Below are 12,926 nucleotides of genomic sequence, written 5' to 3' on the forward strand. Positions count from 1 at the left end.
TTGCTGGTGACCCTCGTTTTTTTTCTTTTTTTGCAAAATACCTGCTATGTCTCTTTCCCAATTCTGCTTTCTATAATAATAAGTGCCTGTTGGAGGGCTTGGGTAAAGTCTCTTAAAACAGGGTTTTAAAAATACAATACAACGTCAGATTATTTTTTTTATAAATAAAATAAAGCATTGGCCTTTATATATAATTTAATACTACATTATGTTGCTCCTGGTTGCAGTACCATTTTGGGCCACCGATTGTTTAACCACAACACTATGGAATTTGATCACAAGAGGGCGTAATCACTCCAACTATCTTCGCAGTTGAGAAACCCCACGACTATTTGCGTCATCCAGTAGTTGGTGCCTATTTATTTAAGAATGTAATTGTCACCAAATCCAAATTTGACTTATTCCATACGAGATTGTGAGCAGTGGTAGGCTATTGTTTGCTCCGCCCACAAAAGTGTTGGAAGGTGTGAGCAAATTCCGGTGCTGCAGCTGAAGAGAAGTCTAATCCTCCTCCAAAATTACAGGTATCCCTCTTACTGGTTGGAGACCACAGAAGCGCAACTGAGGAGTTATTTAGTTTGTGTATTTTTTTCCCCCAAAATAAAAAAAAATAGCAGGATTGTTTCTTGCAAGACAATTTCCACCCAGCTAAAACTCCCTTTTTGGGGATATAATGTGGATTATCGCGTGTTTTTTCCTGACTGCGGCGAGTCTGGAGTGGAGCGCCGGGTGCCAGCTGCCCCACGACTGGAGACCCCAGACGGAGGCGTGCCGCGCCGAGCTGGCCGAGATCATCGTTTTTGCCAAGGTGCTGGCCCTGCATAAGGAGCCGTACAACTACCTGCCGTGGCAGCAGAGCCACGCTGACCTGCTCTACTCCGCCGAAATCGAGCTCTTGTGCGATCAGGCGTGGGGGAGCATGCTCGAGGTCCCTGCCGGCTCCAGGTTCAACGTCACCGGCCTGGGTTACTTCTCCTGCTACTCCTACAGCGTGACGCCGAATAACAATTACTACTTCTTCATAAAGTGAGTCTTTCCTAAAACAACACGGTTTAAATAAAAAAAACAATCTGTAAAATTCATTTTATCTATTTTATTATGAATTATTTAGATTTGTTTTTGTTACTCACCGCTTTTTAGTGCTTGCGTTTTTTAAATATTTATTTTTACTATTTAAATCATGATTCATTCATTTTCGGAACAAGTTATCTTTGCAAGGTTCGCAGGGGGTGCTGGAACCTAACCTAGCTAACTATGACAGCCTGAATCGGTGGAAACAGACAATCATTTGGACTCATACCTATGGGCAATTTAGAGTGTCCAACCAGCCAATCGTGCATGTTTTTGGAATGTGGGAGGAAAGCGGAGTACCCGAAGAAAACCCATGCAAGCCCGGCTGAGAACATGCAAACTCCACACAACGAGGACCGACCTGGGCTCGAACCCTCGACCCCAGAACTGTGAAGCCGTCGCGCTAACCACTCGCCTACATAATTATTTTCCCACAATTGATGCTTCAATTAATTAATTCATTTCATTTAAAAAATATTTATATACCGTTTATTGCCCGTGCATTGTAAAATACTATAATTGGAAGTCAAGTGGGGGCTGCTAAATTCTGTCCCATGGGACATGAATGGCCCTTGGGCCACAAGTTTGAGACTCCCATCCTGTTTTAACCATAAAACGGTGAAATACTGGTTCAGAAATGCTTAAGAATTTATCCCTAAATAACCTGAAGCCATTCATAGACTCGTCTGAATTTAGCTGACTTTGGCAGCTTTGTCCATAATCAATGCAACATTGAGCTGCCTTGTCATAAAAAAAAAGAAAGAAAATCTTCAGCTTTTTGTCAAATATGGTTTAGGTACACTTAAAAAAGCAGCATGTGTTTTAAAACTATCCATCCATATACTTTAGAGAAAATCAGTGGACTGGCAGTTGATAAAATTCACTACTTGTGGAACCAGGACTGGCAAAAGTCTTTGTTGGATGATAAGAAGCATGTGCTACGTTAACAAACAGGTGTTACCAATTTTTCCATCACATTTTGGTTTTTTCATTCACACAGATGAGATGACCGATATAGAGAAGGGGTGCTGGAAAGCATTCGTAGTGTGTAATGTTTTTCAGTACCTCATGAGGGTCTGCACAAAGCCAACAACAGCAGTGCATTGTTCTAATGCATCATACAGCTGGACATGTGTGAACTTGTGGCTAGACAACACATTACTTCCCACTATTGTGTTGGTCCAAACATTCATTCGTTCATCTTCCCGAGGGTCGCGGGGGGTTCTGTAGGCTATCCCAGCTATAGCAACCCAACTATAGGCAATAGGCGGCGTACACCCTGAATTGGTTGGAGACAAACAACCACTGACACACACTCTCATATCTGAAGATAATTTAGCTGTACAGAGCTACAATGTCTCTTTTTTTACCATATAACAATTGGAGAAACAATGCAATTTCTTCTTCAGAACCACTCAACAGCAATTATTCTGGAAAATAACAGCTAAGGAGGCCTTTTAACCGTGACCGGACGTTTCGTCAAAAGACGTTTGGTCCCCGGACGTTTGGTCGAACAGACGTTTGGTAGAACGTACAGGCCGTCGACCGGACGTTTGGTCGCCGGGTTTGCTCGCTGTCAAATTATGAGAGAGAGAGAGAGAGAGAGAGAGAGAGAGAGAGAGAGAGAGAGAGAGAGAGAGAGAGGGAGGGAGGGAGGGAGAGAGAGAGAGAGAGAGAGAGTTTACTGTTGAAAGCGAGCAACCAGGTAATCTCTTGCTCTCAAAATTATAATCATGAGAGAGAAAGAGAGAGTCCGTTCTACCAAACGTCCGGTCGACGCCCCGTCCGTTCTACCAAACGTCCGGTCGACCAAACGTCCGGGGACCAAACGTCTTTCGACGAAACGTCCGAATGCCCTTTTAACAGACAGGGACATTGATAGAAAACATTAAAATCATCCCATGTTTTAGAATAACTTTCAACTGAAGGTATCAGACTGATGAGAACAGAATGAAAAGAACAATTGCGTTCCAAAGCATACGACATCAAGTGTCTAACATGAGGTTACAACATGTGTATGTTGATAGAGGAGAGGAACAGCCCTTTATTGATGATCTGATTCTTGTCAAAAGTAACAAATGAGGCTTGACTTGTATTGTTTGCTCAGTGAATTTTATATCAAAAGATTGATAGCACTTGTAGGAAAAAGTGAGAGACAATTGATATAGTTCAGCTTTGAATTATGTAGAAACATTAACTTGAGACAAGGCCTCCTTTGTTAACATGGAAGTACAAATCAATTCTAAACAGCCTGAAAATGTCACTTGGCCTCTACTATAAAATCCTTCACATTCAAAGAGCAGCATATTGGCATGTCTAGTAAACATGTATTGTACTGCTATATTATGCATTGACACAAATACCCATACAGCTTTGCATGGGGTTCTTCCATTCCTCCACAACAAACATGTATACTGTTTTATAGTGATGGTGGAGTATAAACAAAGTCATACATTTTCTTCTAAGATGGACATTTTTTTATTAATAAACTCTCACATCAAAAACTTTCACTTCACACAAGTATAAGCATGCTTTTGTAGATTGACTCATCAAATGCAAGGCTGACATTTTATCTTATTAAACCCACTTGACTGTACTTCTAATGTATATAAATGCACAGTATAGCTGGTTACTGTATTTTGCAGTCACGTGCAGAATATTTGACCATTGCAAATTTTTCTTTGCTAAAAATAAAGCTTCATGGCTGCTTAAAAGCTTAGATGAATGCAATCGTATTTCAGAAAATTGAATTAAATGTATTTTGTAATAATCTGAGACGTTCAAAGACATTAGTGGTTCTTTGGGCATGAAATAATAAAGATAAACACTTCATTCCCATCATGAGCTCCATTGGACAACTATTTCCTGTCCAACAAAACCACAGAGAGACAAAAATAGTTGTTCTAATTAATCATGGGCAAATGTTCCCAGGATGTGGCGAATAAGCAGCGAGTATGGAGAAGAATGCAAATGGCGATCTCACATGGGATCTTAAAATGAGACAGATTGAGTGTGTTGGCTGGTTCTCATGTGCACTGTAAAAACATTAGCCTATATGTTACCCCTTAAATATTCTGTCAGAAGCATAACAAACAACTCAAACAGATGGAGAAAGAAACACTGACACGATGCCAAATAATGAAGACGTTTTTTTAGTGTCGCATATGCCGCACTTTTGTCGTGTACACTTACCCTTACCAACACATTCATACATCCACTCAGTCAGTCCAATGTAGGAACAACCCGACTTTTGATGTCTTCTGAGAAAATGAGATGGACTCCAGATGTCTTTACGTTTGAACTATAGCTCATTGCTTTACATGAATCACACTCGTAAATCTGATGTGGTTGGATACTGTTGAAAGGTGAAAGTGTGGTTAATATATAATCTATTTTTTAATTTATTTGCCCTAAAGGATGGATGAAAACTACAATATGGTCCCCCATGGAGTGAACTTCCAGGATGCCATCTTTCCAGACACAGTGGACAACCATCACATGTTTGCCAGCCTATTCCAGTTTGCCAACTGCACACCCGGTACTCTGGTCCATAGCTACACCCCCGAGTGGGAGGCTCAGGAGGATAGCAGGGTATGTAGACAGCCAAAAAGCTCCAGCATGTTCCATGTGCAAATAATTGAACAAGACGCTCTGATTCAGTACAATGGTTTAGAGAAAAAAATACTGCCATAAGCCACAATTGTTTAGATTTGGGACACACAGCAAGATTCATGATTATGGCTTTATGTTTGAAGAGAACACGTGGTATAAGACAAATATGGTCCAAAATCTGGGAAACCAGACTAAGGTTTTCCGAGGTTTGGCGAGACAAAAGGAGCCGCAATGTTTTATGGAAAAATCCACAACTCTGCAGTAATGATCAGAAATTCTCATTTAACTGTTTACTGTAATGGCCTCTGTCCGTGAAAGGGTTAAATGCGAACAAGAGTAAATAATGTCCACCTTGTCAACCTATTTGACTTCAAACTCTCTTGCAAGTCAACATCACACATGATAGTTAAAAAGTTGTTTCAAACCAAGCATTCTTTGAATGAAACCACGTTTTATGCTAATTTGTGAGTATGAAGGATTAAAGCAACAATAAAATTGGACCCACACATAGTTCTATTGTATAGTGTATAGAATTAAAAATTTAAGTGTAGTTTAATACTGTGTTTTCCAAAGAACTGGCGCAAGATTATAAAAGTAAAGACCATATATTTAGCATTTTTTGTGTTATTTGTTATATATTTTTAGTTTCCAATGACACACAACTGCTTCATCCCCCCAAATAAGCACTAACATTTGGCACATGCCCTCTCAATTTTGGTCTTCTGTCTGTTTCCAATCATTTTAATTTGCCGACTTCCCATGCAAGAAGAACACTACCACGAGAAAAGAAAATTATAAACACCGTTTGCATTTCCATTAATAGCAAACGTTTGATGTTGGTCTGGCCTTTGATTGTAATTACAACGTGATTTCAGTTATCTGGTGTGGTTTTAAATTATGCTCCAGATTTCTTTCCCTAGGGAGATACAGCATACTTTGTTCAGGTCAATGTCCTTACATCCAAGTATTTATAATTCAAGTGTTCGCCTCAAAATCCAACACCAAATTCCAAAAGGGCTCAAACTAGTTAATTTGCTTAAATTGAATTTGTTACAGCCACTCGATGGTGCAGTGGTTGTTTTGCCTGATTTCAGTGCAGCGTGTGATTGTTTCGAATTGCAAATAGTCTTCTTCTCACCCCAAGTCTCCTGGGATTGGCTCCAGCACCCTGCGACCCTGACTAGGATAAGCGGTGTGTAAAAAGAATAAAATAATAAATTCATCACAATAGATATCTCCCCTCCGAAAATGTCTTCACACTTACGAAATGCTTGCACATATTTTTCCGTTTACAATTCAGTGACAAACGGTGCAAATACACTCAATATATTTCACTTTCCATCCCTGAAAGCGATGTATCAAAATTGCTTCACTCCGCTGTGATATCAGTCACCAAGCCAGTCAACACATTTCATTCCCAAGATGTGAGCGCTGCAAACTGTTTACGATTTCTCTTCATCTAAAAATGACGCCTGGTCCCGCACATCAGGGACAGTCCGTGCTTTATATAATGTGATCGTTCTGTCTCTACACTCCAACCTTTGTGTTATAAAGTTTCATAGCCCTTTCACTTCCCAGTAGGGTGTAAGTAATGCCACATGGTGTTTGACCACAGTTATATTGCAAGAGGAAATGTAACCACTAGTGATGGCCCCCAAAAACCAGCAACATTCAACACATCCTTCGAACTTTTAGCAGTTTAATTTTTTTTAGGGTCAGGAAATGTGCGTGAATGGCCCACATGGAAGTATTAGCATATGCAGTATGCAAAATAGGGATATCCTTTTTTATGTTGTAACTTTGAAAAGATGTGGGATGGTCTTTTGTAATATTAGTTAACATCATCAGAGATGCTATTAACTTAATGTTAAATGAAGGAAGGATATGAAGTGCATGTCGATTGTAATATTGTAAAATTCATGTGTTTTTTTCCTGCCAGTTGTTGTGCTCCACGGTGCAGAAGGCTCTGTTCGAGGAGGAGGAGAAGGTGAGCACGCTATCTCAAAAGGTACGCTTGCTGGAGAAGGCCAACGGCCACCTGAGGGAGAAGGTGAAGACCATGAAACGTCTGCTGCGACAGGCCCAACGAGACACGGCCAAAGAGCAACAAACGCTCAACCTAAAGAATCTCTACGAATCAAAGCCATCCCGAATGCACCCTCACCAGGACACTACCCAGGGGCAGAAGGAGACCCCCCAAAGAGGCCGTTGTCAAAAAAGTTAAGATCTGACTTCCGTGCATAATGACAAAGCTACCCAAAGTCTTGCCAATGTGGATATGTTCACTCTTCTTGATATATTCCATAAAAATCATCGTGTAGCATCTTGATAAGGATCTGCGATTTTAGCACTGCATGTGCAAAACACGTTGAAAAAAAATCCTAATCTTAATGAATATGGCATCAAACGAAATGAAAGAATGAGTGCGATTATGTGAAGTTTTTCTATATGCTTTTGGTTTGCAGTGACACATTCGAGTTAAATGCTCTGAAATGAGCATCAAACACTCACAGTGTGTGCCAGTACTGCCATGTTTACCTTGAACGTATGCATTTGATCACGGTTATCTGATTTTGGTCATGACTGTATGCTGGTCATGCAAATCCGTTATATTTTGGAGTGAAAAATGAGGGAAATGTGTTGTGTGTTTTTAAGCACATATTGTGAGGAGTCCACATGATGCTATGTCTTTTTTTTACTAGTCATTATTATTTATGTAAAAACACACAAGGAAGCCTTTTTGATATTTTTGTAAATCTACTCATACATAGGGCCTTAAAAAACGGTGCTGAGCATCTTTTAATTTGAACTGGTGGTCAAAGTTTGATTGTCCTTTTCTAAGTCATAAGATTAAAAAAAAATAGAAAAAAATTGGGAGGCTGGCTTTGCCGTCAACTTACCGTAATTATTTGTACGCATTAACCATGCTTTCATTGCTTGATTAAGAATAAACCAACTAGTATAACATCAGCTCATGTTTTTTTTTCATTTATTTGCATTTAACACATGCTCAACATATTTTACAACATATTTTCCCCATTGTATGCCTTCTCAATTCAGCTGCTAATTTCCTGATATAGGCTCACTTTAACAAGTTTATCATTGATACATTACAATCTGTCAGCCCAGCGGTCTAATGTAGTGTCTGACCACATCCAAATCTAATGGCCACAAGGATAACTGTGTCAAAGAGGGTCATAAATTCCAGTGGACGTATTAATCTTCATAATGTCATCTCTAATATGTCCCTTCGGCACGACTAACGTGTTTAAGGCTCCGTTAGTGATAGGTAATAAGGTAATAATCCTGACAGTTACACTGGAAGAATCACAAAGAAATTTAATTCTCAAGAAAAAAAAGCACCTTAGAACAAAAGTACCAGAAACTGATAAATTGCTCTTTTGTGGAGTAGCACAGTGAATGTAATAGACATGTATAGGGCCATTGGGTAAAACTAACGGCATTTCACTGCACAGAGGTGTAAGAAATCTTCACATGTAAAAGATAGGACGTACTGACTGTTTTTCTTTGGATTGTTTTCTCTTTGTGGCCTTGAAGAAATTTGGGCTATAATTCTTGATCCTTGGGGGGATGATAAAAGAATGTCACGGATGTGTTATTAAGACCTCAACTCGAGACATCATCTCAAAGGAGCTATTCACACCAAATGTCCGAGGAAATTTGCTGAACTGCAGGTTTTGTGAAGAACTATGGTCCAAAATGCATCCAAAATGGTTGAGTCCATTTGATTTGCAACTGCTGGAAATGTTGGCTTTGTTGCTGCCAAAGTGAGGTCAAACCATTTATTAAGAGAGGGTTCACTTACTCACTTTTTTACCTCCCTCGTTTGTGCATGTTTAACATTTATTTTCATTTAAAATATGGAAAAATGTGCATTTTTTAAAATTAGTTCAAGCAGACTGTTTACTACTGGGATTTTGGATGAATATCAGGCCACGTTTCAGGAGAAATTTATATAGACATTTGGAATGCTTAAAAATATATTTAGGGTTACCCTCCTACTGTACATCTGAGATAACGAGACCTCAACCTCAAGCTAAGTAGGCCATACTGTGAGCTCCCCTGTTGAAGGTATTGTCAGCTTGAGGTTACGTGCGCAACCACACGGCCTATTGAGATTTCCATCATGATTTTTAGGATATGTGATGTGAACCAAATGGCTTCCATATGCTGCTGTTGAATACAACAGAAGGATCGAAGAATGAGAAGCAGGCTTTATAAATGGGCCTGCTCGTTTGTAAAGGGATTGTTCTCCTCTGAAGGGACATTTATAAGCCTTTCGCCTTTGCGCAAAGATCCCAGATAGAGCTCTCTCCTGGTTTAGTCTTTGTTCTCCCTGTTTAAACTTTGCCAAACTAGCCTGCAGACAAGTGTCAAAATCTCATGGAAGTGAGCCAAGGATGATAAACACACACAGCTTTCTCAACATAAACCAGCAGCGTCCACAGCCAAGCTGCAAAACACATGTCAGGCAATACCACTCCATGCTGGTGGTCTTACACTCTGGATGGGGCTATTTTTGCGACCTTGCTTTGTTTAATGTTTCTTGTTTTAGCTTTTCACCTTTCTTTCTTGCTATCCATCGTGTGTGATTTGCCCTTCTGTTTAGTTTGCCTGGGGCAACTCAATGTAAAGCCGCTTTAGCACCCTAATTTGGTTGGCATTATTATTTGAAATAAAACTCATAAATACCCCTGTGTCCTCCGATCTGTGGACCTGCCAGGGCTCCTCCCATTCATTTAATGCCGTCTGCATTTGAAGCCATACTGACTTCAACTCATTGCATTCGGACGTGTAAAATCATTTTTTATTGTCACCTTCCTTCTTGAATGTCTGCACCTCTGCCCTCATTCTGTCTCCATTGCAGAAAAGCTGCCGGTTGCCTCGGCAACGCGCTTTGTGTTCTCATGGAAATCTTTTCTCATTGTTACCACTGCATTTGACCCGCCGTCATCCAGACGATACTTCATTGTTGAGGTTCAAGTTTCTTCCATGAAGATGACTGACGTGCATTTACCCTCCGGGATCTATGTCTACCTCTGGTTCATAGAGTCTGCTTCCATGCATAATATTGGCATCAAAATGCCTGGGCTTAATATGTTAAGGTAACAATTTCAGCCATTACAATGTATATGTGTCTGTATGTCATTTCTGCTCTTATTACAGAAATCAGAGACATTCATTTTCTCCCCTTTTGGCTTTCTATTACTTTCCATTCTTCAGAAAAGTACACCTTTGGAGACTTGAGATGTTTTCACATTATTGACATGTTTATCTGGTTGTCAGTTTTTTGCAAGAAACCTCAAATAAGGTTTTGTTGGATAATTCATAGCAGATGTAAAACAAGGTTCATGCAAATCAAGTTGTTACCTATCCATCCATGTCACCATGTTAAAACATGTGGACAGACATCGAGGCAAACACACGTGGGGGCAAGTTCAAGTTTCCACTTAATGTAAAGTGCATGTGTTTGGGCTGTGGGAGGAAACAGCGTACCCACAGGAAACTCAACGCACAGATAACCACCTCCATGACCAGTAAGGGGGGAAAAAAAGTCTTTCGCATATTTGGAATAATCACCTAAAGATGTGTTTCTTCAGGCATCATCTTTCAGCCAGCTCCTATCAACATGCCAATCATTTGAATTGATCAATGAAATCATAAAATAAAGCATCCTCTTAAAGCTTCAGTAAAACTCAGTATGCATAATATATCTATCATTAAAAAAAATCAGTTTCTACTAATTAGGGTGAGTTGTTAACTGGAATCGTCAAACTAATTTTGGTGAAAGAGGTGGGATGCATCTTGGCAAATTAGAACTAAGTAGAATTTCACTAAGATGGTTAAAAAAACAGCAGAAAACTAATGCTCTAAAAGACAGTTAAATATTGAAGCACATTCAATCAACTGTCATTTTGCCTCCTTTGTTCCTGCCATCAATTTTTTTTCATCTGCTCGTTAATGTTTTTTCTTTAATTGTTCCCAAAATTCAATTTACCATCCTTCATTTAGGATCACAGAAAATGATTTGTTCCAAAAACTACCAGTCACTCATGTCTGTGAAGTGGAATAATGTTAAATATTTACTCTCTTATTATGTTCTCACCCTCTGCAGAGCTCCAGCTCTTCAAGAATTTTGTGTAGTTTATGCTATGACAACCTGCAAAAGGAGCTGGAAAAAGCTGATGACATTCATGGCTTTTAGACGTTTAATTTTTTTTTTTCGTGTTCATTCCAAACAAAACATTGGTTCTCCGTGCAATCAGAATCTTCCCCTGGAAGTCAAATGAACTGCAGATAAAAGTTGGAAATATGAGTGTCCTGTTTGCTTATCAAGGATGTGTGTGCGTGGGAAAGATGAAGCTATAAAAACCATTTCGAAAAATCCAATCATGATAATATTATTAACTCATTTACAGTCATATCGCATCATGATAGTGAATGAGGTAACAATAATAATGATGAAGACGATTGTTTAATTTTTTGTTCTTTTTTGCAAGGCTTTTGGTTACTATTGAACAATTTAATTAAGTTGTGACATACCATGGAAGCACTTCAAAAACAGTAAACCTAAAAATAGTTGTTTTGAATAGAATGGGGTTTATACTTCTTCTTTGTATTATTATTGTCATCATTCAAACACATTACTGTAACGTCGTGTGTAAGATTATTAGGACTATTGTAAAACTGTTTTGAAAATTCTTCCTTGTGCTTAAATAATACAAAATAATAATTAATAATATTCAAAACAAGTACATTCAGACAATAATTTGATGGCATTAATGGAAGAAAAGTAGAGAAGATGGACTGCTTCAGCATGCTGCATCACATCTGAAAAACAAACACAGACGTGGCCATCTCAAGGCAACAAAAATGGCCTCTGCTTGGATGTTTTGGTCTGCTTCCACTTACAGATGAGACGTGTGAGGCAGGCAGACAGGGCAATTATCAAAGGCATTCTTCATTAGTTTGTCAATTCAACTGAGCTTCAACAAAAAAATAAAAGGCTGCCACAGCGGGAAAGAAGTGGAAAAAGGAACCAAACATCTTGTAAAAACTCTCCATTCCTATGACAACAAACACATCGGACACATTAACCTCTGGCGGGCGCTGACGGAGTCCTGCTGACAGATGTCAGTTCATCCATGAGTTTGTTCTGCACACAGCAATTGATTTTAACTCAGCAAGTATCACTGAGGGACGTACATTATACTGTTTGTAGAAGAGCATTCCCCGCAGAGAGGTCTGTCATTTACACACACCATTACTGCGCCTTCTTCTAAACTTTTGTTGTTTTTGGACAATTCTATTTCAGATACGACCATCATGGGTATGTGTGTTACATTTTTTTTAATTCTTGGCTCAAATCCATCCGCAGTGTGAATGGATTTTGCAAAAGTATCTTTTTTCGTTCGAGCCGTCTAGAGTGACGAGCCCCATTTCAACGTGGTATCAGTTTGTTTAAGACAATATCTCTAACTGGTGTGTATTCTGGCACTTAAATCCTCTCTTTTAATTGGTTGTTGGAAGTTATCTGTTGCCAGAGTGCTGCTAATTATGATAACACCCCTAAACTATAATTCGATCAGTAGCCCTGTTAATTTATGCAGGTTGAAGTGTTTCTTCAGACAGGTTTTCTGTGTCTCCCAGCGCAGTCAAAAGTCTAGAGGAAATTCCATGTGCAAATGCAGCCAAACCCTTAGAGTAATTCATTCGATACCATACTTATGCGCTAAATTGCTTAAGTACGCACTTTGTCCTTATAGTATAACGACTCGACGTTCAAGTGAGAATGTGCGTTTTACCACTGTTGCCGCCGCCAGTTTTCACTTTCCAGCAGTCCGAAATGATTTCATGTTTTGGGTTTCCATCAATCATTATGACATTACTTTCACCCAAACAACTCCACTGTGATCAATAAATATTCTAAACTGGAACACTTCATTCAAAAGATGAGATTTATATGAATGTTCTGGAGATGGTTTAGAAGAGGGTTATTTTGGAACTAATAGCTAATACCGTCTTTGGTTAACCTCATCATTTCAGCCCCAAGTCCTTTTTCCACACCAGGACGTGACTTGCGTCTGTCAGCGCGCCTTGCTTTTTGGGCAGTAGCCTCTTGGTCATGCATCAACCACATCATTTATACTCTGTGCGAACCTTCACTCTTACAGTGTCCAAACCTCCGATGGGAAGGGGAACCTAATGCGTACTCATAAATG

General features: G+C 39.4%; 1 protein-coding gene across 1 annotated transcript; it reads left to right on the forward strand.

Moving 5' to 3' along the window:
* Window positions 1–424: 424 nt before the first annotated feature.
* ccdc3b (coiled-coil domain containing 3b) lies at window positions 425–7,646 on the forward strand. The gene is made up of 3 exons (XM_077603354.1): window positions 425–1,026; window positions 4,488–4,662; window positions 6,623–7,646. Exons 1-3 carry the CDS (start codon window positions 674–676, stop codon window positions 6,905–6,907), a joined length of 813 nt encoding a protein of 270 aa, XP_077459480.1. The 5' UTR covers window positions 425–673; the 3' UTR covers window positions 6,908–7,646.
* Window positions 7,647–12,926: the final 5,280 nt, after the last annotated feature.

Source organism: Stigmatopora argus, chromosome 6 (genome assembly GCF_051989625.1).
Source record: "Stigmatopora argus isolate UIUO_Sarg chromosome 6, RoL_Sarg_1.0, whole genome shotgun sequence".
NCBI classification, from domain to species: Eukaryota; Metazoa; Chordata; class Actinopteri; order Syngnathiformes; family Syngnathidae; genus Stigmatopora; species Stigmatopora argus.